Source organism: Sturnus vulgaris, chromosome 2 (genome assembly GCF_052056855.1).
Source record: "Sturnus vulgaris isolate bStuVul1 chromosome 2, bStuVul1.hap1, whole genome shotgun sequence".
Taxonomy (NCBI): domain Eukaryota; kingdom Metazoa; phylum Chordata; class Aves; order Passeriformes; family Sturnidae; genus Sturnus; species Sturnus vulgaris.
Genome location: NC_142244.1, coordinates 20,133,299 through 20,160,886, shown reverse-complemented (window position 1 = coordinate 20,160,886; position 27,588 = coordinate 20,133,299). Strand labels below are relative to the sequence as shown.

Here is a 27,588-nt window from a genome sequence, read left to right as displayed (position 1 = left end):
AAAAAGAATATACATCCATACATGTGTATACACATATACTCCTGTTCCATGCAGAAAGTCTTCTAAATAAAATCATACAAAAAATGACCAGTGCCATATATTATGTAAACTCAAGAGGCGTACTTTCAACACAAATCCGAAGCATAAATTAAAAGAGAGCCAGAAATAGAGACAGAGACGATAGCAAAACATTTTAAATATAGAATTTGCACAATTGGTATTTTGTTAAATAAGAATAAATAAATTCATTACATCCGTTCACATACCAGTTGTAAAAACAATAAATTATTTTATTTTTTTCAGTGCTGTGTTGCTTTTTTTTTTTTTTAAACAGTTGTTATTAATCCACAAGATTATTCCCTCTTCCCCTTGTGATAAAACTGTTTCCACAGGAGGGCAGCTGAACTTAATTTCTTGTACACAGTCAAAGCAAAGATGCCAGGCTTTTTCCTAATGAGAATATCCTACTTGAAAAGCAGATGCTGTAAGCCCCACTGATGGTCAGGGGTCCAAATTCACCTAAGGGCAGAGTAATTTAACACTGAGATTGTTTCTGGCTGTGCCAAGAGCAGAATTCCAGGTTTCCATCGAATCCAGCTGTGCAACACTGGGTAGAAATGTAAACAATGATGTCACAGTGTGAGTGACACGGAATTCAGCTCAGAACAGACCTTGCACCCATTCTTCATTCATCAGGTACATGGGACAGCCGTGACTGCCACAGGCAACGTTTGGAACTGGACTCTGATTTAGGAACACCTGAAAAAGCAAGTGCTGACTTAGCCTTTATCTCACACTTTTAGGGTCCTGCCTTTGCCTCCTCACATCTTTGCTTGTGTTAATTCACTTCATTGCTACACTGGTGACAATCACTGCAGTGGTTTGTTATTTTACTTATTTCTAAGTAAACTCTTTCCTTATTAAAAGATACTCCTGATCTAAGGAAGCTCTGAATTTATACCCGCATATGGCATGCCTAGATAGCATCATCCAAAAGCTTTCCTCAGCCTGCTGAATATATAATAAATTATTACCATGATGCAAACACAAATACTTGCACATTCTGTCTCTATTATGACAGAACACAAACACCACTTAATGCAGCAGCTGTATGCTGAGACAAATGTTGTCTATGCTGAGACACGTTAAATCTCTGGATTTTTCCTCTCATGATGGTTTCTATTTGTTATGGACTTTTTGGAGAGGTTCTAGGACATGTTTAATACATATATAAGCATCAAAATGAGACAACTTGGAAGGAAAAATAAAGCATTTCAAAGTCATCTTATTTTAACAGGCAGAGGAGGCGTAAATGTTCCGTTTCCAGCAGTCTGCAAATTTTCTGAGACTTGATCTCAGTTCTTAGATTGGGATCAAGAAAAAATGGGGAGTATTCCTCAAGATTCACAGGTTTGCACAGGGTCTACTCCTGAACAGAAGGTCACACCATTTTTGAATGCTGATTAATAACGTTTGTTGGCAATCTATTTAACAGAGGAGGAGGCCCTGCCCTTGGTACTGTTTATTTAAAACAGGGTAAAAAACCAGATCCTTCTCCAGATTTCACAGTTGTAGATGTAGCAACTCTATGCTGTTTTGAAATCATCACATGATTTTTGAGAGTTCACAAAAACATGTTTGTGTCAGCCTGGAATCAGACCTGCCCTTCTTGCTCCACACTCCACAAGTTTTTCCTGCTGATTTCATGCCTGGGATTTTCAGAAGAGCCTGAGGTGTTTCAGTGCTCAAGTATCACTGACTTACAGCTGAGGCTTGTCTGAAAGTCCTCCTGCACTCTCCTACTCTCCTGTGTGGATGAACAAAGGAGTAAAAGATAAGATTCTACTTCCATCAGTGGTTTTATTACCATTTCTTTTGGTACCTGTTACCTTATGGTCCACTTCAAAGCCTGCTGATATTAAAGAGAGCGATTTTACCAGGGTTGCTCTCAGGCCTCCACCTGCACAGGGTGAAATGCCCATCCTCAGTCACAGAACTTCCACAAGACAATAACAGGATTCAGAATTGCTGCCAAGGAAAACTCTTACCAGCTACTGCCTGTGCTGTGGAAACAGTCTTATTGATATTGGACAAGTCCTCCACATCCTGATGTGGTTTGACTTCCTAGTGACCCCTCTTCCTCCCAAATGTGGTAGATATACAAAACATGAATGCCTTCTATAGCTTTAAAAAAAAACCCAAAACACACACAAAACAATTTAAAAAAAAAAGACAAATAGTTACAAACTTTTGCTGGTAAGATGAATACCAGAGTTAGACACGACGGACAAAACAGTGATAAAATATTAACTGCTTGCTGTGTTTTTTTGACCTTGAGATCCTCTTGAAAAGATGTAGGTACATTACACATTGTTAAATTCAAGGTGGAAGCCATAGAGAAAATACCAGAGAAAGCAGCTGAACACAACCTCAGAATATCTGAGTCAGGTGACACTCAATTACCTCACCTGTAAGTTTTGGTTCTCGAACTAGTTTTCTACAAAGTACAGTATGTCTTTGTTTCGTGGAGAGGAGCAGCTCTTGTTCAGTGACAACAAGGAGCCCAGGCTGTGACACAGCTGGAGCCAGGCAAGTTCACAAGTACAGTGTACACAAACTCCTCCTGGCAGCTGCTCCTCTTTGGTGCCTGACACATGCACGGGGAGGAGCTGCTGATGCTCCTGCTGTTGGAGCAAGGCTGCGAGCTGCTGCGAGGCTCCTCCTGAGAATTTTGGGGTGGAAACACAAGATTTGTCAGACATTAATGATAAACTGTCAGGAAATTCCTACCACAAAAATGTATTTCCTTTTGTCAAAACCAAAAGGTATCACTTTTTAAAACCAGCAGCAAGCTCTTCATTTTCCAGTAAAACATCTGTGGCCCTTTCTGAAGGATGGACTGAGTCCACAAGGGCTGCAGATATACTTTGGTCAATCATTTTGCTTATGTAGTTTGTCTTTTGATTTCTTTAATAGAAGGAAGTGATATAAAGTGATATACCAAATGAAAGATATTTACAAAACAGTATAAAATAAGCTACTGTGGGATCATGGGGACATGTGACGTTTCCTAAGGACATACTGTAGTAGAGGTAGGTGAAAAAGGGGAGATGATTCTGTTACCTTCAAATATCCCAGGATCCTCCATTTGCTAGTTTTTCTTCTTTTGCATTATTTTATTTTACGTTTTTGCAGACACAGAGGGCTTATAACAACTTTAATTGCTTACTTTCTTTGACACATTAAGACCACCCTACTATTATTTAAAGCAGTGCACATCTTCATTTGGTCCAAACAGGCAGATTCTGCCCATAATTAGAGACTGAACACGAGTACATTGAAGCCTTTGCTTCTCTCTGTCTGGGCAGACCTGACTCCAGCACGCCAACAACGGCTTACTCACACCTCTCGGAAAGAAGGTCACCACCACAGGTTAGCACTTTTTCAGCAAGCACTGTTTGAATGCTGAGGGTCTCTGGGAGAGCAGACATCCCTTGGCCAGTTTCCCGTGCCCATCCTTGCACTGCACAGTCCTGGTGTGCCAGCCCGTGTCGCACGTTCGAGAGCAGGAGAGCCACGGCCCCGTCACCCAGCGGGGCTGCGCGGCCGGCACGGGCGCTTTGCCGCCGCCGCCGCCGCTGGGCACCGAGTTTGGCAGCTGCCCCTGTTTCTTTGGCACGAAGAAGCTGTAGCGCACGTCCACGGGCTGCGTGGGGTCGGTGGCCAGGATCTGCACGATCAGGATCTCCTTGGTGGCCGAGTGGCCCATGGCGTGCAGGAAGTCGTCCTTGTGGCTCCAGCCGCTGTAGTTCATGACGGTGCCGTTGATGTCGATGATGGTTTCCGAGGTGGAGATCATGTACTTGCCGTTGACCAGGTACTCCCCGTTCTTCTTCTTCAGGGCCAGGTAAGCCGTGAACCTGCTCTGGTCCTTGCCCTTGAACTGCCGCACTTTGATGTGGGTCGCCCCTTCCGGGATCTTCACCACGTCCGTGTAGCCCTTGCTGAAGGAAGGGAAAGAAAGAAAAGTCTCACTGCAATGCCTCACAAAGTCACTGCCTCTGGAAGGGCCTTACAGCTGCTCTGTGAGCCAGAGAGAGTTAACTGGTAAGGTTTACTTCTCAAAGGAGTTTTACCAAGGCCATTGGTATGGAGACCGAGAAGAGAAGAAGGAGAAGAAGATAAGCAATAAGAAACCTGCAGCTGGGAGAAGTATTTGTAGAAAAGTTTTGTGAAAAACAGTGGTGGAGGTGGTTTTGCACCAATGAACATTATGCTCTTCTATTGTAACTGATGAATAAAGTATAAATTTTGTGGAGTGCATAAAAGGCAGCATGCTGCTGCAATAAATAGAATTCAGCCTTCTGAAATGTAGTGAGTCCCTTCATATATTATGTCCACCCCAACAGTGACATCTGACATGACACAGAATCACAGGATCAACCAGGCTGGAACAGATCTTTGGGTCCAACCTGTGAACAACAACATCTTGATTCATTTCAGAGCAGGCCACCTGGATTTTCCCTAAGGTTAATTTAACCAGGTTCCACTCCTGGCCTACTGTGTTGTTCCTCACGTTCTCCAAGAAGCTTCTACTGCACTTCTTGCAGATTGCTTCATCTTTAGCTTTAGGGACAAGTTTGACGTGGGTCAGATACCAGAGGAATGAAAAATAACAGATAGCTTATAGATTTCAGCAAAGGGTGGGAGATATGAAACACGATGCACGCGCTGCCTGCCAAGGAAAAGATAATGAGATATGCATTGGTTACAGCTGTTTCTTGCTGTCCTTGCTATAATGATGATTAAGGAAAGCACGAGCAGAGGAACAGCTGGGTAGAGGTACCTTGGGAACATTTAAAAATAGTCTTGATCACCGAGAAAAAATTTGTTTACTTTGAAATTTATAAAGCCAAAGATTAATCGTCAAGTGTCTAATAAGAGGGGCACCCAAAGACATCATTTGTACCATTATGGTGTTCTCTACTGCTTATGAACTATCTTAACTGGGATTTAGAAAAAGAGATTAAACTCTTTTAGCAAAAGTGACAAGCATCCGAAACCAGCAAGAGTGCTGGAATTTGTCACTATCTCAAGTATGTTATTTTAACTTTACTGATATATAGAAAAAAATTTAAAGGCTTTACATAGCTGTAAGCTACCAGCTGGACTTTGGAGATATGTTTTCATTCCTAAACCCATGACAAAGCCACCCTGAAAGTACTTCATATCTGAAAAGTTTAATGAGAAAATACATTAAAAATACATAAAAGTGATGGCATCTCCTGTGGGCTTGTTTAAAGAACAGACTGCTAATTTTGAGAACTTTTGGCTGCACAAGTAGAGACTGCACCTATTACAGATGAAACATTTGTGCTGATTCCCTGCTATTTCCAGCAGTTAAGGGACAATGACTTAAGACTCCATTGATTTAGCACCTCCATAAAGCTGGAGGAATATGGTGTGGATCCCAGGCTGGGGACTCTGCTCTACAGCACTGCACAAATATTTTTACACAAGAGTTGCCAGAATAACTCGGTTCAAACATGTCATTAAAGTTACAAAATCTAAAGTTCAAAACCTACAAGCAGTCCTGGAGAACTCAAGTTGTCTGCACAAAGAGCTGGAATGCTTCATGTGCACAGATTAATTCCCCTCTTTCCCAACTTCTGCTAATTTGGCTTTACAGCTTTTTAAACAAAAATCTTAGGAAGCAAATTTCCCAGAAGATTCTCTTTTGCCTACTTTAAAAGAAAAAAAAATAAAGCACACACAAATGTTGTTATGGCAATTGTCTGCAATGGGAAATATTAGTTTTGCCTTGTTCATTTCAATTTGATGTACAGATTGTTCAAGTTTATAGTGGACAGCAACAAGGGAGCTGCCATTTTTCACTGGAGGAAAGATGATTTTCCTACCAGCCCTGTCCTTTCAAATAAAACAGTAAAAACAGTTTACAGACAATTAAGATTTCACTATTTTAATCGAGGTTTATTTTAATGTCAATTAGTCACAGAGAAGAATTGCCTCAAACAACTTTACCAGTAAAAATAAATCAGCAGTCCCAAATCCAATAAGAATCATATTAGAACATAACTTTACCCTCTGGCCAGTCTCATGACACCTAAAGGCATGATTTGAGGAGTAAGATGGCAACTTCACTGAGATAATTAGAATAAATCTCTCCATTTCCAAGTCTATCTATGATACAAATCTGGCCTCCCTGAAATTCGTGGAGCCCCTCTAACACTTTTCCTGGAGCTTGATTATTACCAAATCACATGAAATACATCTCACACTGTCATCTCCATTTAGACATTCCCAGACATCCCAATATTTACAAATTGGAAAAGATTTGGTTTATAGAACCACTAATTTGGTTGGAAAGCCATTCTTTTTGGCAGAGGTGTTTTGGCATCGTTAGGTGAGCAATCATTGGCTAACCAGGAAGAAGAGTAATGATGTTTATTTTCACAATAAATTCACTCTCCAAGCCATTTTTGACTGCTATTAATCAGTCTGTTGAAATGTATAGAAATAAAAGATCATTCCAGGGGTCAGATTTCAACTTCTGGTAGCTTTCAACATGCTATGTAAGAATTTGCAAGATATAAAATCAAGTTCATATACAAAAGATGCTTAATGCAGTCACTGATTCTGAGTAAAAATTGACAACTAAAAGTTTCTATGTGTAGATCAGTTCTTTGAGACCTTGGAATCAGTATAAATGATTATTAAAAATCCCAATTTTTCTATGAATCTTAAGAATTGAAGAGGAAAAGAAACAGTTGACAGAAAGGACTTAGTTGAGTTTGGTCTATCAGTGCTGTCCCCAGTGTGTGAGGGAAAACCCTCACACAGGAGGGCAGGAGTTCCTTTTATTTTACTTGTATTAAGTTTTATTACCATTAAAAGGTGAACTCTGACAGAAAAATGGCTTGTGGGTAACTGCTATAAATATTTTGACTTAAAAAAAATCCATCTGGAGATTGATATTATGCCAGTGGATATGAAGGGATACAGTCATGAGTAAGCCTATGACACTTCTGATATCTCATCTATTTACCTGAACTCCACACATACTCAGCAGTGGGAAAAGGAAAATTTTAGGTATAATCTCTCTCAGTTTTTAAGGAAGGTGTTTACAGCTGTCTATTTCTGTGCACTTGTAATAGAAGGAATGTGTGTCACAAAATCAGGTGGGATATCCTCAGTGCCATTCAAAATAGATGAGATGAAAAAGCATTCTAACTTATAAATGCAGCAACAAGTGGGAAATAGAAAATTTCAGAGAGATGCAGATAATTCTGATCCCAACAACTTTCTGATTCACTTCTCTCTTCCTTTTCCTGGGTCCTCCAGGAACCACAATCCATCTGACACAGTAAGATCTGCAAGTGGCATGAGTTGCTATGCCTTATTCCTGTCATTGCTCACCTGCTTCACTGGCACTTTGTGTCAGAAATAAGTTGGGTGCAGTGCTTTGCCAGTTTCAGGATAATGCTAGGAGCCAGCTGTGCACATCTGGAAAGTGCAATAATCTACAGGCAGTGTGGTTTTTTTTCCCCCCACGTGAAAGCAAATTGCATTTAGAGACAGAAAGCAAGGAGCACGTGGCAGAGGAACTAACTGCACAAGAAGATGCATTTGCTGTTGAGATCAGTACCTCTTTTTGGTGAAGGTTCCCATGACTTTTGTGCAGCTGGAGTTGTCTCCCCCACACACCCCACACTTGTCATACTGCAGCTTGGACCCGATGATGCCGTCACAGCCCGTTCGGATGCACTTCCCTCGGACACACACTGAGTTGCTGTAGGGTCGACACTCTGTGCCATCAGTGACCTGGGAAAGCAAATAAAACGTGGTTCAAACTGACACACAAATTTGTGCTTTTGGATCCACCTGGCAAAACCCAGTTCATTATTTAAGTCACCAACTCAGAGCAGGTCGCCTCTCCTGAGAGACCAGGCTGAGCTTCTCTAATATTGATGGTAAAAATGCAAATGAAATTTAACAAAAGGACAAAAGCAAGGACAGCTAACTTTCAGTTTGGATTGCATCTGACAGAACAAACTGACCACAGGTCACATCTGCACCACTAATTATCCCATGCTATTTGGTTCCTTAGGAGTTACCCTGGACTCCTTAAACACAGCTCAGAGTTAGACTTACTCTTTTTTCCTGGTACTCCTTCCCCTCCAGAAATCCCCATAATGACAGAAAACTCCAGGCAGAAAACCCTTTATCCACTACTGAAAACACACTAGTGCAGAGAAAGCCACATTTTTCATGCATTCACATACTGAGATGTGGAAAAACTTATCTCATTTTAGAGGCCAGTTCTGGCCCTAAGGTGCAATCACTGGATCGAACCATTAAATCTGATCACACAGTTAAATATTTGAATCACATGATTAACATCTTTTCCCTGCTTGTAGGGAAAGATTTCTAAAATATGGGACACTTCAAAACTGGAGCATGAAAACCTGACTGGTGCTGCCATTACCTTCTGAGAAAATACCACATAATAACCAGTTCCTTTGGCTCGGCAGGTGAGCTTGCAGACGTCTCCAGGCAGCACTCCAGCATACTTGGGGACCCATTCCACAAAAGTCTTGACCCCCTTTGCATCAGACTGATAGCCATTCCTTGCTTCACACTGCTCTTGTCGAAAGGATTTAGCTGTGGAATTATTCACATCATTAGTAGCTATGTCACACCATGCTGCAAATATCATTATGTCCATCTATTATTCCAATTTCTTTCCTACATCATTTTAAAGTTATGTCACACCACTTCTTTACTTAGAACTGGCCTTCCAATCCCTCTACTGTTTTAACTTGGAAATCTCCCCATGGCATCACAAGCATTAAAGGCCTAAAGTTTGCATGATGTTTCACTTCAGAGGAGTGACTTTTTTTCGCTCAAGTGTCCTTCCTCTACGGTATCCAGGGCGAGGCGTGGGTGAAGAATTAGGATACCGTACTAATGATGAATGTCTTGCCTTGATAAATACATGCTGGGGAGGCTACAATGAGCCTTTGCTGTGTGGTTTCAGGGCAGGTAACGAGTGTTCAGTGTCTGTGCAGGCAGGGCTGGAGCAGAGGGCACTCACCGTTGGCGGGGCAGGGCGTGACGTTGCAGGAGCGGTAGATGGCTCGCTTGCCCGTGCAGTATCTCCCGTTGTTCCTGGGGGCTGGGTTGTTGCAGTGGCGATAGGCAAACTGAACTCCTCCCCCACAGGTTCTGGAGCACTGTCCCCAAGGTCCCCAGGATCCCCAGTTGCCATGGCTTGAAGCCTGAAAAACACACGGAAGAGCAGGAGGTGAGTTCATCATCCAAGCGTGAATAGAGTTGTTACCTCAAAGTCACTGCCAGTGCTATCCTCAACTGAAGACAATTCCTTCAACTGGCCACTCAGGGATAACAGGTCTTAGGAACCTTCTTTCTCCCAGCAAAGTTAATTTCTATCTTTTATTTGCACACCAATGACATCTCATTTAGGCACTGTGGGCCCTGCTCCACACAGCCGCCTTCAGCCTCTTCATGGAACACACCCACATGGGCTGCTCTCTCATTTTTTGCTATTCCTACCAAAAAGGTCCCTTAAACTGGATCCAAGGGGTTCAACTCCCGGAATATATCCACACTGCTCATCTGAGATTAATTAAATCCAGCTATTGTGATGCATAGGTATTGCTTGGAATTACTGGCAAGAGATGGAGTTGTCAGCTCTGCTACACTGGATACAGTAATGCAAAATCATGTGGAAGCACAGAAATCCATAAAAAAGGGTGCAGAAATCCATTTAAAAAGTGCTATAAAGGCTGTAGCTCTATTTGAATGGCTCCCATAGTTTGCAAATATTTTCACAAAGCTCTACAAGTCCACATCTCCTCTGTGGGTGTAACAGAAGAGGCTGCTGTCCACCCAGAGAATTTAGAAGTAGCAGCTATGCTGTGCAGTTGACAGCTCTCATGAGCCTGGGGATTCTTCAGATGCATAAAATAGACAGGAGTCCTCTGTCACTTGGAAGCACAAACTTTTCTGATCCAGAAGTTTTATTCTGTATTAATTTCATCTGCTTTTTTCTTCATTAGAATTAAGGCCCTGGATGAGGGCTGTAAGTTAAATGTGGAGATGTGATTTATCTCGCTTTCCATGCCAAGGCAGAAAGCCATGTCCTGATAACTGTCATTTATTGTATGGACAAACCACCTGCTCTGAAAGGATGTTCCTGGTTTTCCAGGAATGAAGGCTTCCCTTAAAGAAGAAAATACACTTCCTGAACCTGAGCAGCATTTTTCCTACATCCCTCACCAACAACACCTCAATCAGCTGACAGCTTTCATGAGCCTGAGGATTCGTCACTGGAAGGACAAACTTTTCTGATCCAGAAGTTATAGTCTGGATTAATTTTATCTGCTTTTTGTTAAAAAACAAGACAGCTTTCAGTCTGATTTCCATGCAGCCTTTCTCACTGCCACGAAAATCATCGCCTCCGAGAGATCACCTTTTCAATCTCCCCCAACTTACCGAGTAGTATTTCTTCTTGGTTTTGTCCACGCATTTCCCTTGGAGGCAGATCCTTCCTTTGCCACAGGGGGTTCCCTCCACAGCAGGCAGCTTCTTGGTGAGGCACACCATCTGTCCCTGGCGCACCACGGCGCACCAGAGGCGCGAGCACACGTCCATGCCGGGGCACACGGTGTACTCGGCGCCGAACGCCAGCTTGCACTGCCGGATGGCGTCGTACGTCTGCCCCGGCAGCTCCTCGGGACCCACGATGTGCTTCCTGGGCTGGTCCAGCAGGCAGTTCCCTGGAACAGCAAGCCACGCTGTTGTTTACTCCATGATTTCCCGGTTTATCATTTATTTCCCAGTTTTCCCTGCAGTGCTGCGAAGTTGCTCTTGGGGTCAGGCGGAAAGGTCGCTTGTCACCTTCGAACCCGATGACTTTGAGGTGACATCAGGTTTGCACGAGGTCAAACTCCTGCCACTGTGTTCTGACCCTGCTGCTGAGCTGCCTATTCCCAGCCTGAGGTGTAAATGAGTTTTACCCAGGTCCTTTTGGGCTTTCAATCTTTTATGCAATCCGTGCTATTTATCGCTTTGTGATTTAAGGAGAGAGCAACTCTCTTAATGTAAGAAAGACTCAAAGCAAGCACAGTTGCCATTAGAGTTTTAAATCTTCTAAATGCTTCTAAAGGGATGCCAGAAAAATCAAAAAGCACAGCCTTGTAGCCCACGAGGCCAAAAAACCCAAACAAAACAGACTGAAAAATAGAAATTTCTACCAGGCCAAAAGAAAAATATAAGCTGCGTATCAAAACCAATGCTGGCACTAAAGCTGGACTGCACTTTTCTTCTAAGGAGTGATACTTGGCTGCTTATGGAACTAGTTTGAAAAGGGTTGTCCATTTTACACAAGACCCCATAAATAACAGGAAGAAAAAATTGCATTCATGTAAAGATTTGAATATGTGTTTTCAAGTCTACAGTGGTCCAAATTTGTCTGGCACACCCTAAAAATGAGAATTCACATTAATGTTCTAAGTATCTTCTGATAGCTGGGGTTTTTACTATTGAAAACCTCACTTGTTGACATGCAGAACTATTTATTCAGTGTAACCTTTTTACACTTCATGAAAGGGATATGTGGTCTGGGCAAGCTTCACTCATCCTCGGCCAAAATAACTCACCGCAATTTACCTCACTTTGGAATCCACAGCAATGTTCTTCACTTGCATCATGGCTGAAAAAAGCCTATCTATAAAACCCTCACTATTTACACAAAATGGAATAGAATTTCAAGCTATGGCAAGGAGTTTAAGCAAACCAAATAGCCCATTTCTCAGCAGCTTGAGTTTTCCTTCCAAAACACACACTTAACTACAACTGTTCTGCCCTTCTAAAGACTAATGCCAATTAGCCAAATTAGCCAAAAATTCTTTCTGCATGATGACTTGCAACCAAAAACTCTTGTCTTGTTAAACCTGTTCCATTTGCTGACCCTGATTTACCCTAGCCTTACATTTAATCTGGATTATGCTGAATTTTTAATGCAGACAAAGTGTGCCAGTGCTAGCTGTCATGAGATAAAGATAATTAAAAATACCCTGGGTTGTTGTAATGTAAAATATCAGAGATGTGATGAGGAGTAAGGAAGCACCTATATTTTTTCCTGGAGTTTCTGGACACAATTTGCAAAAGTTCTGGCAAAAATACACTTTGTGAAAGTAAGTACAGGTGGAAATCCTCCTTCATATACCTTGTGAGGAGGGAGGAAGCCACTGAAATGTGAGGGCAGTGATGGGGAGGACTGTAGCATGTCAATATTCACTATTATACACTGCTTTTGTACCTATGCTGAAGTTTATCAAACTCCCAAGTAAAGCTGTCTTTCACTATTTTAAAGCACCAGAGTAACACTTCATTTCAACTGGAAATACAAACTTAGAGAAAAAGGAAAGAAAACTCATAAACTCATCTGTCAATCATTTCAGTTAAAACCAATTATATCTGAGCAACAAACAGGTTTCACGAGCTCACACAGCAAAGACAGCATTTTTTCCCCTCCTGAACTCAGGGGAATGAGATCCAAACTTCTCCTTAACTGAGGAAAGTTGTGTAATTTCTACAAAGCCAGGTGCTCCAGCTGATCTCACATGATAAATTCAAAGTGAAGATAGGGAAGGCCCCTAAGGATTTCCCACAGGGAAAAACCCATTTTTGTATGGGTAGACTGTAGCAGTGTCTGTGTTTGGACAGGCTGCAGTGAATTGCAGGTGTTTTTATCACCAGCTGGTCCAACCTCCTGCTTATCAGGGCCAGAAAGGACAGAGGGGTCCCCTGGTGAGAGGGCAGAGAGGGTTTCAATTCTGCATTACATTTCAACATCCAGAGCATATACATACTGCTATTCCCATTTTTTTTTTTTTTTTTGTCCTGGGCACCAAAGAACATCTTTGTGCCCTGGAATAGAGCAACATTGTTGGCTGATGACAGTGCTAATTAAGCCATCTCATTATCTCTCTCAATGCTATGTGTAATGTATCTTGGGGGGAAATAAAAGGCGGAACAAGATCTGTGCAGGAAGCAGATAAGCGGGGATATAAATTAATTAAAATACAAACAGTCCTTGTTCCAGGTTGCACAGAGCACTGGGACTGAACACACTAAATCCCAAGCAACCATCCCACAGCCTGGTGGTTGGCATGACAATAAAGGCAATTAGTACCTTTGGAAAGGCTTTGCTAAAAGCAGATGGATATAAATGTCACTCTCCTCTGGACACAAACCGAGCCTTTTCTTCCTAAATGTCAAACTGTTGTCTGGGGTCATCTCGTGAGTGTAAAACAAATGCTGGTATCATGACAGAGCTGTTTATTGTTCTCAGAGCAGTCCCCAGGAGACAGGGAATCTGCACCTTGATCCTCCCCCAGCCCCCTGGCTGACCTTGGACGAGACTTTTCTGCTGGGATTTATTCAGCTGATTTCATGTAATGCTGGTGTCTGCAGTGCACTCAGCTGTCAGGTGCTTCACTGCTGAGGAAAATGAGTTTATGGTGTCATTCAGCACCACTCATGACCCAGTGCTGCTGAGGCCACTGACTGTCAAATCAAGTTTTCAAACCATTTGAAGTCAAATCATTGACTTCCATTTCTACTCCATGGATCACGTTTGTATTCTGTTAGGACAGATCTGTGATTTAAAATAAGTAACTGGGAAATTATAAACTTCTACAGGAAAGAAGACTGTTACTTAGAAAAGGTCTCTGAAGGGCTGATTCGTCAAGAAAAGAGATTCCTTAAATATTATGTATTTGAAATCCCATCAATAGCATCAGTAATAAAATTAATTCCCAGAGGACTACGGACGTACTTGATGAGAAATTCAAATTTTCTATTAATAATTTCATCAAATCAATAACTCTTGAAGATCACCCACCTAAATGATAGATAGTCATGAACTGAGGAGAAAACAGTTCCTTACACTTTCTGAGAGGTCATTCATGGATGGTGGGAGAGTTACCTCAGTAACTCAAAAGGGAAAGTTCTCTTCATTTGTGGAAACTAATTTGGTAATATTAAATCAATGCCAGAGCAATATGGATCATAAAACAGGATACTACTGATTAATGGATCTAATAAAATTGAGAGAAAAAATTAAGTCATTCAGAGAAAAATATTTCAGAGAGCACTGAAATCAGTCGACAAAATATTTAAGAGCAAACCTTTACATTCAGCAGACACACCATACTTTTTATCCATAAGCATTTTGGTTACCATAACAACTTGATCCATTCACTCAATTATGTCATTTTTATCTCAGCATTTTGGAATTTGAGTGGTTTGTTTAATAACTGCAGTTGCTTTGGGAGCACAGTGAAGACTTTAAAATTCATTAAAGAGTGAAGTTGAAGACTATGCTTTTTTATTTCTACTTTTGGAAAATTAAATTGTCGTCCTTATTCCCCAAGGGGTAAATGCCACTATTTAGCAAATAAGCTGCCATAAAATGTCCTTATTAAAAAATATAGATTGACAGTAAAAAGTGTAGCTGACACAAGGAGTGATAACACATACCATGGCCATCATCAAAGAATTCTGTGATAGTTGCTGAAGTGCACTTGGACCAGGGTTTGGAAGCATCAATGCTGGTCAGAATGGAGGACATCAGGCGCTTGTCTTCCATGGAGCCAAAGTTCTCCTCACAGAACTTGGAGTCATCATGGGAAAGCCCAAGCAAGTGCCCTGTGGAAATGAACCAAATAAATAAAATTACATGACTATCCAGAGTTTACCAGCTGGAGCTCACAGTCATGTGAGGGAAGGGAACTGTACTCATTTATATTTATCAACAACTGACTTCTTATTGTTTTTCCAAATCATCTTCAGCAAGGAAAACTCTGTGAAAATGTTCTGCCACTGTCTAGAAAGGTGCTCTATCTTTTTAAACAGCTGAAAGTATTTATGATACAACTAAACACAAGACAGAAGAATGAATGGGAATAAAGCTGCAGAGAGCTGAAGCCTGAACTTAATACTCAATATGTTCAATCTAAGCCAGAAGTTGATTAATAAGATGTGCAGGGCTAAACCAAAAATGCTTTAAGACTAAAGACAAGACCACCCATCAAAGCCACTGCAGAAAAAAAGCCTGATGCCCTGAACAGGACACATGCTGCAAGATTTGGCTTATTCTTTCTTCAGGTAAGTAATATCATTTTTGTTTGGCACTACTTCCTCTGTAAGGCCAGATAATGCTGTTTTTGTGCTGCACTGGGACACTGAATATCAGAAGGTACATGTCAAGTTTCATCCTGATACAGCACTACATATAAAAAATTGCTCTGAAGAGATGACAACAGATTTGTTTGCTTTCAGACAAATGCTGGTGCTGAGCAAAACAATTCACTGCCAAGATTATTATTTCAAACTGACAGATTCTTCTGACAAGAGTAACCAAACAATCAGTGCACCACTTCTAACCTACAGAGCAAATTCTCTGCAAGTGGGCTGAGCATTTAATACATTGTATTTACACTGTATTTACTGATCCAAGACTGCTCAGGGCTGTAGAAATTACCTCAGTGCAAAACGTTTGTGAAATAAGGCAATGAGGGTCTCCATGTGGAAGAGGAGATTCATTTCTAAGTCTTTGCCTTGATACTAAAACAGCCCTGGTGAATAAAAAAAAGCTGGAGCATTGATCCAAAGAGTTTGGCTGATTAACATCCCATCAGCACTGGTTCAGTGTGGGATATGAATGATAGTTGGGTGCACACCAATAACTCGAGGATGTAATTTTTCAGAGTGCTCAGCATTTTATGGCACCATTCAGAACTGCCCAGAACTCTGTGAAATGAAGCTTTCAATCCTGCAGGGCAGAATTCCAGTTTGCCACAGCCTCTGGTACCAGTCTGCAGCTCCTCACCCCAGTAAGATGCAGTTTTGTTCTCTAGACAAATCCCTTCTTGCATAAGTGTACTTCACTCTTCAGAACTGTTCATTTCTGCTAAGGACATCCCATGCAAGTACATGATTAAACAATAGAGTGCACATATTCACAGGCCTGTTAATGCTTCTGCAGCTTGGGCTGCTCCTCCATTTCTTCTACCTTTGACATATTTCTTTTTTCTCCTTCATAGAGACAAATAATAAAATATCCTTTGGATATGAGGACGCTTGCAGGTAAATTTCTAGTTCCTTCACTTTGAACAGAGAGACTGAGGATTTCTTCATAGCACTGCTGCAGTTTAGCCTCCTGCCTCAGAAAAAGGCTGGACAGCCTCTGCTGAGAATTTCAGAGTAAATAAATAAAATGAAATGTTTCTCAGGCCACTGTTCAGCACAGAACATTTCATCCCAAATACTTTGGCACAAGCAGAGGAATCTGAAACGGGGTCATCTCCTGGAAAGCGTCAGGCTACTGAATTCACCTTTAATTAGAGAGCAGCAAAACTTCTCTGCTTTACAGTGATAAATGGGGTGAGCTGAGGACACACCTCATTAGCAGCATCTACTTTGTCATATTAAATCAGGCCATTGTTCCAGTGCATGACAAGAACTAAGTCACTTACTTGGCAGACCAGACTTCAGCCTTTTGGAGGAGAAACTTCCCAAAGTATTTGTGAATGTCCCTTGTTATGTTCAAAATTTTCAAAAATAATTTTTAAAAGTCATCATGACAAGGAAACAAGCAGCAAGTAGTGAATAATTTCCAAAATACATAATTCTGACTGTCAGTATTTGGGCTTCTAAATTAGCCACCGGTGATGTTAATGGGGATAATAGGATTAAATATATGGATTTTAGCTCTCCATACTGATTTGCCAGTTAATTTTGTAGGCAGGTGTCCTGGAGTGACAAACACATTCACTTACAAACACCGTGAATACAACTCTAAGGATTTATGAAGCTAAAATTCCTAACTCTTACCACGACCTAAATTTCTCCCTGTCCTCACTTTGCCTTTTAAGGCATTCTGACCAGACTTAGAAGTGATTAAAGCATATGTCAAACTCCCAGTGATGCTGAAATCTGGTTTTGCATTCCATGAAAGAGAATCAAAACTCAAAATATCCCAGGGCTGTGTAATCTCTAAGCACTGCCTGGCTGAGTTTTGCTCTTTTTAGCACAGAAGTGAAAACAGCAAAGTCCTTTAACACCTGAGCCATTCATCCTTTTGCATCCAAAAATTAAAGAAGGGACATTAACTTTCTTATTTGGAAAAGTCTCTCCCCACCACTCCTCACATGCAGAACCCTAAATTGCCAAGGTTCATCCTCCAAGTGACCCTGCAGGGAAGCAGAGCTCTGGAGAAAGCTCTGGACAGAAGTGAAGACTCGAGGAACTCAAATTTAAAAAAGGCTTTTAAAAACAATGCCATTTTTAGCCCCACTCCATTTTGTACGAGTACAAACGTCAAACCAGGCTATTGAAGAAGAAGAAAAGGCTCCCAGCAGCTGTGTGAAATGATGACTGATAGAGAATGGGATTGTAGATCATCTGCTCTTTTCTACTTAATGAAGCATCTTACTGGTGCTGACAGGTCCCACTGAGTGAAAATGACATAATATAATTTTACCAGCAGGATGGTGTTTAGTTAAGTTATGCTGTAGGAATGCACAAAATGGTGAAGGAAACAGATGGAGAGGAGGCAAGGTTTGCCCTCTTGTAGCCAAGGATGCTTGTAAATTCATCTCAAACTCCAAAAAGACCAACAAATGGAGGGACATCCTCTCCTCACAGCTTTCCCTGCTGAAGGCCAACACCTGCTACAGCCCAACAGAAAATAATACTTGCAATGGGTTCACAAATGATCCCTACACCTTGCAGGAATGAGGGGTATATCCCTAAGCCAAGGTGGGAATGCTTCAGAGAAATTATGCCAAGTCAGTTAAAACTTCCATCCTCTCTAAGGATCAGGACACAAGAGCCCTGCAGGGAAAGCAGGAATGTACCAGAGCTGTGCTGGATGTGTGGTGAAGCAGCTCTCTTATTCCCAGAACACTAGGAAGCAAAGCAGAATCACAGAATATCCTGAGCTGGAAGGAACCTACAAGGATCATCCAAGTCCAGCTCCTGGCCTGGCACAGTCCAGCCCCAAAAATGCTATGCTGTGCCTGAGAGCATTGTCCAAATGCTTCTTGAAATCTGGATATATCTGTTTTTTCTCAATATACAGTTCTAGACTATCTGCAGAGGTCCTCTGAGTGAACAGCATGGAAAATTACTCTGCTGTCATACATTTCTCACTGCTATTTCAAGCATTGGAAACAAGAAAACAGAAAATATCCACAATGTACAGCAAGACAAGGTGGGTCTCCTAGAAAAAAGCCACCAATCCCTGCTTATGGAGAAGAACTTGGACAGCATGTTAAAGAGCAGCTCTTGCACTCCACCTGACCCACAGGAGACATGCAAGGTGACACAGCAGGCTAAAAAATGCTGCAGGCACTGTAATTTGTTTTCTCAGAGAAGCTCAGCTCGTGTTTGCCAGTGAGGTCATGCCTTTCACCTAATTTCCAGCTGGGACAACTGGGGAGCAAAAGAAGGTCAAGAGATTTGCCCCAGGTTACCCCCTGAGTCAGTGATGGGATCAGGGCTCAGGAAGCTCCTGGCTCAACATTCCTTGGGCTAATCACCAGCCCAGACCTTCTGCATTAGGCTCCTACTCTCCCCTGGCTAAACAAAGATTGCATGTGGGAACTCTGTCAAAATAAAACCATTTCTTCTGGAGTGGGCTGTTTTTCTAACTCCTGAGAGTATCTGACTCCTTAAGAACTGGGGCTGGTATCACTAAGGAGTCCTCCTGAAGTCATGATGGACCTAAGCAATAACAATTAATAAAGCTGGTGGCTTTCTTAATAAACAGATTTGATTTGAATTACACAAGCTTACAAAAATATTGCATAGAATATAAAACTGGCCATTCCTCTTTTTTTTTTTTTTTAATTTGTGAACTTTCCTTCTAGTTTTCCTTCCTTTGACTGCTATCAGTCACTTAAGAAAGAAAAAGGATTTGAAAAATCACTCTCTCTGTTAAATCTCCAGCCCAGAGGCAATCTTTAATATTTCTGGCTTAAAAGAGTTCTTCAGACTCAATGAAACAACAGTCTGGAGGGCAACTTCTTCTCAGGAGCAGACATTAAAAAAAAAAAAAAAAGCTCCAGTCAGACATTCACCCACCAGTGCTGCAGACTTTACACAAAACAAACCTGGGCTGAGCTGGCTTGTTGGAACAGACTTGTGGGAGATCACAGACACATCACCCCTGTCAGACAGGCAATCAGAGACCCCTGTGTCCACACAGACTTGATAAATAATCATTAAAAAAATGTGGCCCTGGAAGTCCACACTGCACTAATTAATGGGGAATGTAGAAGAGAAAAATGCATTTTAATGAAGTAGCAGGAGGTGGTGACACCTCTTTCACACCTGTTCAACTCAGAGGAACTTGGACAGAATTCACAGCAGTTCGTGGTAAATCAATGAACTCTGTGGGAGTACACAGTGCAAGGATGTAAAAACGGCATTGTCTGCTGCACCACAAGTCTCCCCCCACAAAAACTCCTTTATTGTATTGGTGTTATCCACCTGTCAAGGAGAAAAGCAATCCCTACTTTACCCTGCAGTCTGAAAGGCTGGAGGCCCAGGCTGAACACTGAACTGCTTTTAGGATCATAAAATCAGACATCACTTAGATTGCTTGGAAAAGACCATTGGGCACAACCATAAATCTAACACTGCCAAATCCATCACTAAACCATGTCCAAACATTTTTTTTCATAATGACTTCTGTGAAATATTAGGCAAAACATGGAGTTTTACTTCAAGCACCATGTCTGCTGCAGGTGAGATGATATATTTTACAGAACATTACAGGTTAATAAAAGTATTGCTGGGCAAGCCAAGAATTTTTATTCAAAATTTAAACCAGTACCCTTTTAGACAGCTGATGTTTGCTTTTTGAGGCATGATCTTAATTTTCTGCCCCACCTTCAGCTCTTGTGAAGGCTTAGCTTTGTCTGCCCAGGTTTTCTCTTCATCAAAAGGGGTATGTTCATGAAGGCTTAATTTGAGTGCTTTTGCAAGCAGAAGTCAAGAAAGAACTTTGAAAAAAGGTTCAAAGAGGAGGAATCAAGCAATCGTCCTGATGTATGTCAGCAGAGAAGATTTGGATGAGTGTACTCTCTGCTTTTTGTGTTGCTTTAAGAAAGCAAATCTGCCTAATTATGATTACCTGGATATTTGCCTAAACTTCATCAGTCATGAAGGAAACATAATATGGGACTCACAACATCCAGTTTTTCTCATGTGGCTGTGAGACTGTGCCCTTGGCAATGTATCCCCCTTGAAATGAAAAGCTCCAGGAGATTTGTAGCTGTCAGGTCTGAAGTTTGTCTCTATCTGCTTTATCTTGACAGCCTTGAAATCAAAGGGCTGCATGTTCAGCAGAACATGGCAAAGAAAAGATTGCTGCATTTAGTTACTTCTGAGTGTACACAAAATAAGCTCATGTGGTAAAACAAGGAGTGGGAGGATTTTTTCACTCTTCTAGGGACATCAAAAGACTCCTTTAAGTATCACACACATTGTTCTCAGTTTCATTTGTTACTGAAGAAGTCAAAATCAGAGTTTGCTCTAAGTTAGACATGGCATTCCTTGCTCAAGGGCCTGCAGCTCAAACAGCTCAGGCTCTGAATAAAGAGCTCCAGTCCACTCAGAGGTCATGGTATCCTGATGTATTTCAATGAACCACATGAGCAGAGATGCCAGGAGCAATACCTCACTTCTAAAATGCCTTTTCTACAGAAAATTATGCTCTCTGATACATTTTGCTGATGGTGCTCCTGACACTTTTGTCCTCAGTGGTGACAGAGGCCACAGAATGATGCCATGCTGGAAAAGATTTGGTATCAAACTCATTACTTAATATATGAAGAAAAATCTTGGCTGTGAGGATGGTGAGGCCCTAGCAGCTGTGGCTGCTCTGTCCCTGGAAGTGCCCAAGGCCACCTTGAAGCAACCTGGAACAGTGGTAGGTGTCCCTGCCCATGGCAGGGGGTGGAACTGGATCATTTTTAAGGTCCCTTCCAACCCAAACCATTCCATGATCTCCTAGTTTTAGTTTCTGTGCAGTCCCTTGGTTTCAGGCATTACACAGCCCAGCTGTGGAGGATGTTGTGATAACTCCTCATAACCACAGAAAATGATGCTGAGCAGAGACCTTGAAAAGGCATCCTGTCCATCCCACTGCCCTGGGGTGGGATCAGCATCCCCTGAGCTACAGCTGCTTTAACCAGCTGGCTCCTGTGAACCTCCAGAATCAGAGCCTCCCCAAGCACTTCAGTCCTGCCCTCAACTGTCCTGCTTAGATGATTTTGGCTAATGCTTAAAGCAAATCTCCCCTGCTGCAATTTCTGGCCATTACCCCATGTGCTGTCCCAGGTGGACGTGGGGAATGATTTATTATGCAAATTTTTGAAGCAATTTTTTAAACATATTTGAAGGCTGCTTTTATCCCGCCCTTTGGCCTTCCCTCCTCCAAAGTCACATGTGAAAGATAAAAGGAAACTAATGAACAAAGGTTTAATTAGTTCCACGTAGCAATGCTAAAGCTATAGCCTAAAAATAAAATCCTTGGAAAGAACATCAGTAAACCATATTACTCAGGAGGACAGAAGGAGTAACTGCATGCCAGAGTGTTTGTGTAACAGAGGAGTAGGAACACTGCAAAAGGTCAAAAGAACATTATCACTGAGAAAAAAGGCTGTATTGCCTCTTGTTAAAAAAGTAAGTTTCTCAAGACTGATGGAAAGAACAAAGATAGATATAATTTAAGCTGTTAGACCCATGTAATTCCTACTGAGCTGAACCAGAGCTTTGCCTGCTTGAAGGCTGCAGGAAGGATGGTTTTGTATTTAAGGACTAGACCAAAACTCAGGAGACTCTAGATCACAAGTCAGGTTTAATTCTTGCCTTTCCCTGGGATTCCCTTTGTGATTTGGGGAAACTTCTTATTGATAAAACAAGCAGTAGCTCCACTCAGATCCCTTGAACTCTTCTCATTTTGCTTTTGTGAATGGCAAACTGTTTAAAGTGGTGTTATGGCTGTGCCAAAGCACACTGGGACTCCAGCACAAACTTCTGCCCATGACTGAACCTCAAAACACAGCACCAGGCTGCAAAACATGGATATATCCCATGACAAAATATGTCAAATGTAATTCCAACTGATTGACTGTGCCTGTTGCTGATGCTGGATCATGCTGATCCTCACTTGTTTAAAATTCAGCACTGTCAAAGTAACAAATCTGTGATCCAAAAGTCCAGAGTACTGCAGTGCAAATCCCATTGGTTTTGCTTCCTGATGGTTATTTTAAAAAGGGATATATGGAGAAGCAATGTAGTGCTGCCCTATGAAAAACATTAAATAACTCTTGAGATTATGAGCAATCTCAGGTTCTTTAATGCTCTCCTCCACATGTCCCTGAGAGGCAGGGAAGTGTGTGGAGCACATCTTTTTTTTTTTTTTTTTTTTTTTTTTTACAGACAATGGGCTACTGATAACAAAGGCTTGGAGAATGCCTACATACTGTGCCTAAGCTCAGACAGCTCTGCAGAGCTGTGGAGGTGTAGCTGAAGGAGCTGCTAGAAGTAAAAAAGGCATCCATATGCCACAACATGGTGAGCAACTGATGATTTCATGCAAGAATCCAGGGGGTCATTTTAGTGAAAATGAAGCTACTGCTGTCCCAACTGACAGCAGCACGTCCCCTGCTAGAAAATAGCCAGATATGGATTTAATGCTGGTGGCTGGATGTCTTGCCAGGCTGTGATTTCGAAATAACATTTATGGTACTAGCACTGCTCCCCTGTATTCTTAGGAGAAACTGGATGATCACACTCAAAGTTACAAGGTTTCTTTCTGTTTTTTGTTGCATTATCCTCTTTTTCTTCCATGTGACATTGGAGACAAGCTATTACTGATTTTCCTACATACAAGTAGGACAAGATTCAGGTCCTACCTTATCAAACTTCATATAAAGATCTCCACCTCTTATTGCCAGCTAATCAGTTGTACCAAGAATTTGCTTGCATCTATTCCTTCCTGTGCTCTCCTTTACAGGCCTCTGGAGGTTTTGCCTGTTGCTGCTCATTCATTCTCTCCCCCTCAAAAACCACTCATCAAAATCCATCTATTTTATCTGAAAGAAATAAAACAAACATCTCAGACATGATGTGGCAAAAAAAAAACCCGGCAACAGAAGCAGCAGGTTTGTTCTGCAGCAAAGCTGCTTTTTTGGCTTCCTGTGCATCAATCCCACCTGAGCCCCCAGGCTGGGCATCCTCCTGTCAGGCTGAGCTGCAGTTCAGCTTCTTCCAGAGGAAGAATCCAAGCCTGGAAAATGCTCTTGGATCCTTCAGGGGGGGGAAGCAAGAGCATTCAGATTCCCTGGAAGCCACAGTGAGGACACTCAGAGGATCAAGTCCATGTTAAAGGTGCTGCATCTGCTCCTGAGGCACAAAAACTGCTGAGAGTGACTCTGCTTCACTCAGTGGCTCACCTTGACTTTCCAACTGACACAAAAGAACATCTCAGGCTCATAGCATCCCCTCTGACTGAGGAACTGAGCCACTGTAGAATTAAAGCTACACCCTGCCCACAGGATAGGGGGAACCTGGGAGATTTCTGGATTGTAGGAAGAAATCTGGTCTCCAAAAAAAATAAAAGCAAGGTTTTCCCCAAAGTGCTTAACTAAAGGGTATCCATGCCACACTTTTATTTTTCATCCTTTTTTGACCTTTGATTTAATTTAAGTACTCAAGCAATTTTAGCTGTGTTTTCTTCTCAGCTTCTCCCACTTGAGGCCACACACAAAAAGATCATTCTGTGACTTGACACCCCTCCTTTCTTAAAAACTTCTGGTGAGGAGGAAAAAAAAAAGAGGATGTTATTTTAAACAGCCTCAAACTAGAGGTTTTATGTCCATTAGGGCTCTTATTTATTCGTTTCAATTCATGCCTTTTTTACATTGAAAATTATAGTTTTTAGAGATTCCTGTAAATGCCTAGGTATGAAAATGGCCTTTCTCCAAAATCTGCTTCTAGATCACTAAAAATAATTCACTTTTGCTTATATTTTCTCTGTGTGGAATTCAAGGTAACAATGTGAATATTTGCTGCTCATCCCAGTCTTTACTGATCTGTGTTCTTTCATTTTTAATCTATCTAAAAAAGTATTTATTGCTGATAAAAGGGAAGAAAGACATTCCTCTCCTCTCCACACATCAGATCCATCAACAAGAGGGCTCCTCACCCAACCCTACCCTCTGACCCTCAGCAGAGACATCACTTTTGGGTGCAAGGGACACAAGCAGTGTCCCCAGCACTCTGGCTTTGAATGACAGGCTAAGTTTGCCATTTAACACATCCCAGGTTTGTGATGGCTCATTCACAGCATCCACATCCCATGTGAATCTGTCTGTCCACACTGCTGTAGCTCTCTCTAAAGGCACTGAATTAGTGATTCTAGAAGACTTGTTCTTTTGTTGTGACATTATTGTTTACTGGAAAAAAAAAAATTCTGCTCTGGGGACTCATCCTGCCACAGTATTTCATGTTTTCATGACAAGCCTGATCCCTTCTCCAGCCATTACTGATGGAATTCCTTTGCTGAGCTCTAAGAGGAGCAGGGTTAGGATCACTTGTCACTGAAGACTCAGGTCATTTTCCATCCTTGGTGACCTCTGTTTCCTCAGCCATATGTATAAAGAACTCAGATCTCGGGCTCTACCTGCAAGCTCCTTGAAAATGGAACCACTGCAATGATACTCCCAAAGCAAACTTTACTTTGGTTTGGCACAAAGGTACAAGGCAATTCAGCAGCTGGCTCTCTGTGAAAGTTCTCCTTCCCTTGTTATTTCCTTCCAAGAATATTTAAAAAAAAAAAAAAAAAGAAAAAAAAGAACATTCTCCACTTTCAAATTGCTGTTCACTCCCCAAAGCGATCAGCCCTTACAGCAAACGTATTTCCAGTGAACACAGTTCACAAAACAACAGTAAATTAAACATGATCAACATGGCAGCAGTCTGTCTTGAAGGGATGTATCAGACAGAAGTAATATCCCAGAACACAAACTTTCTTCTGTCACTAATTCTATCTTAAACCTTTCTGAAGGGTACATGCAAGGTTCCTAATTTAATTGCTGTCCACTGAGGTGGAAACTGAAACAAAGCTAAACAAGTTTTGTGACCAAATCTTTATATTGTTTCACTTATTACAGGATTCATAAATTTCCCTTAAAATCAATGTCCAAGGATACGAGAGTTATGTTGGGTTTTTGGCACGAAAGCTTTTCTCTGCAGGTAATACAAGGAAAAAAAAAAAACTTCCTAACAGCAGCGGATGCAACAAGTTGAAAAATGTGACTTATTTTCCAATAAATAAGAGCATGCAAATTACAACAGATGGGCCAAGAGCTTTCTCAGGAGGGCCATGCACTGACATCTCTGGGCAGTAGCAGCAGCCTTTGAATTTTCACTTCAAGTGCTGCTCAGAAAGGCCACTGTCAGGGAGGAAACACCTACTGTGCGCCTTCCCCTGCCTTCTGATCCCTTATTAGTTAACCCTCAAGTGCATGTGTACACAGCCCTAATCCCCAGGCGGGGCTCGGGGCCGGGGGGGGGGGGGGGGAAATCTGGAATTAATTGCGGGGTATTTTGGTTCCTAATGCAGCTGTTGGGAGTGTTTGGCTTGGCAGGGGAACAGAAAAGGCACTGCATACCAATTTCGTGAGCCACCGTAAAAGCTGCGTGGAGGCCGTCGTCTTCAATCACGGCGCAGCTGCGCTCGGGGGAGCAGATGGTCCCAACGTCTGCCATTCCCAGGGTATCACAGGAATGATGCCCACATAAATCCTGCCCGGGGAAGGGGAAAAGAAAAACCAAAGAAAAAAAAAAAAGAAAGAAAAATCGTTACAATGAATTTTTACACCCAGCGGTAAAAACTGCTTAAAGTCGCCTTTGCCTATGGCAGGATTTGGATGAAAATATCAAAGTTCCAGCTAAAAGCACAGCAAGCCAATCCCTGCTAGGGTCAGTGGGAGTATTTGCGTGGACTTTAACAGGTTTTGGATATGTTCTGCAGCTAATCGCTCTTAGTTAAATTTGTATTTCTGCGATATTCAACTTGCATTGAAGGAGGTATTGAAAATATACTGTGGAAGCATTTCCTCATTGATAATAAAACCAGAAAATTCTCTTTATTTACAGAAGGTAGACCAAGGCACAGAGAAAGCTTCAGCTTTCTGCTCAGTCCTTGAACCAGAGATCACCTTTCTTTTCTGAAGCCAATCCTATACCCTTACTTAACAGAAATGAGATTGTTACATGTGCAAGCTCATTCCACATCTGTCAAGCAGTACAATTAATAGTGTGTTACCCAATAATATACCAAGTATTTAGCAATTCTCAGAGATTGCTGAGAGTCAGTGACATGAGAGAGTGCAAAATCCCAACAACTTAACCACTCCTCCCACATATAGATACGAGGTGTCTCCAAAAACCACGCAGGTAGCATCAGGTTTTGTCTTTCAACTTTGATCAGACATTGTGTTTTATCACCAGCAGTAATTTCTCCATGCTTCTACTGAAGCAGAGGGAAGAGTATCAGTGTGAATGTGCATATATACACTTTTTTTTGATGAGATGGAAAAGTAGGGGCCCATGCTATTTGGAACACTTCAACACTTCATTGTTCTTGAATGAAATTGTCATTTTCAAGGCATGACAAATGTTATTATCAAAATGATCAAAGAGCACTTTTCCCCCTTCATTTTCAAGATTCTACCCTTCAGATCTCCTTCTACAAGGACTTCCTTTTATGAAGCCTTTCATAATTAATCCATCCGAAAACGAGACACCTTGTAGGAGGTTTCAGAGCAGAAGTGTTCACTGATCGTGACAGGTTAGGCAAACTTGGAAGTGCACAGGATTCAAATCCCACTGAAGTCAAAGAAAACCACACTGAGTGCACAGATACTATGACAGAGCATCTCTTTACAAACACAAAATAAAAAGAAAGAAAAAAGGGTTTTTTTCCCCCCCAACAAAGAAGCTTTTCAAGCTAAAACCACAAAGCGGGGTATTACATATATGGAGGAGAAATTTCAGGCTCAGTTCTGGCTTCCAGCAAACTATGAATGGGACAAGAAGACACAGTCTTAAGCCTGATGTTTAGCTTGGACATTAGGAAGACTTTCTTCAGAGAAATGGGTGACTAGATATTGGAAGGGAATGCCCAGTGAGGTGGTGGTCACTGTCCCTGGAGGGGTTTAAGGAAAGACTGCATGTGGCACTCAGTGCCATGGTCTAGCACAAGGTGGTCACTCGTAGGCTGGACTCAGTGATCTCAGAGGTCATTTCCAACATCACTGACCCTGTGATTCTGTGATAGAGCAATGTGACCTGAATCCACACCAGCAGCTGAACTGAAACTCTTACACAAGTACCAAAAGCACGTAAATCAGACAGAAAGCAGCTTACTGGAGGAGGGCTACACAGGTTGACAATGCC

General features: G+C 41.8%; 1 protein-coding gene across 1 annotated transcript in view; it reads right to left on the bottom strand.

Moving 5' to 3' along the window:
• Positions 1 to 3,147: 3,147 nt before the first annotated feature.
• The window catches only part of ADAMTS5 (ADAM metallopeptidase with thrombospondin type 1 motif 5), a 34,102-nt gene continuing 9,661 nt past the window's right edge, over positions 3,148 to 27,588 (bottom strand). Inside the window, exons 2-8 of the mRNA XM_014892024.2 lie at positions 25,800 to 25,932; positions 14,590 to 14,757; positions 10,537 to 10,820; positions 9,116 to 9,299; positions 8,507 to 8,682; positions 7,667 to 7,842; positions 3,148 to 4,004 (exon numbers count right to left, since the gene is read on the bottom strand). Coding sequence (XP_014747510.1) covers positions 3,434 to 4,004; positions 7,667 to 7,842; positions 8,507 to 8,682; positions 9,116 to 9,299; positions 10,537 to 10,820; positions 14,590 to 14,757; positions 25,800 to 25,932 — 1,692 coding nt within the window. The 3' untranslated portion in view covers positions 3,148 to 3,433. The remainder of the gene's footprint in view (positions 4,005 to 7,666; positions 7,843 to 8,506; positions 8,683 to 9,115; positions 9,300 to 10,536; positions 10,821 to 14,589; positions 14,758 to 25,799; positions 25,933 to 27,588) is intronic.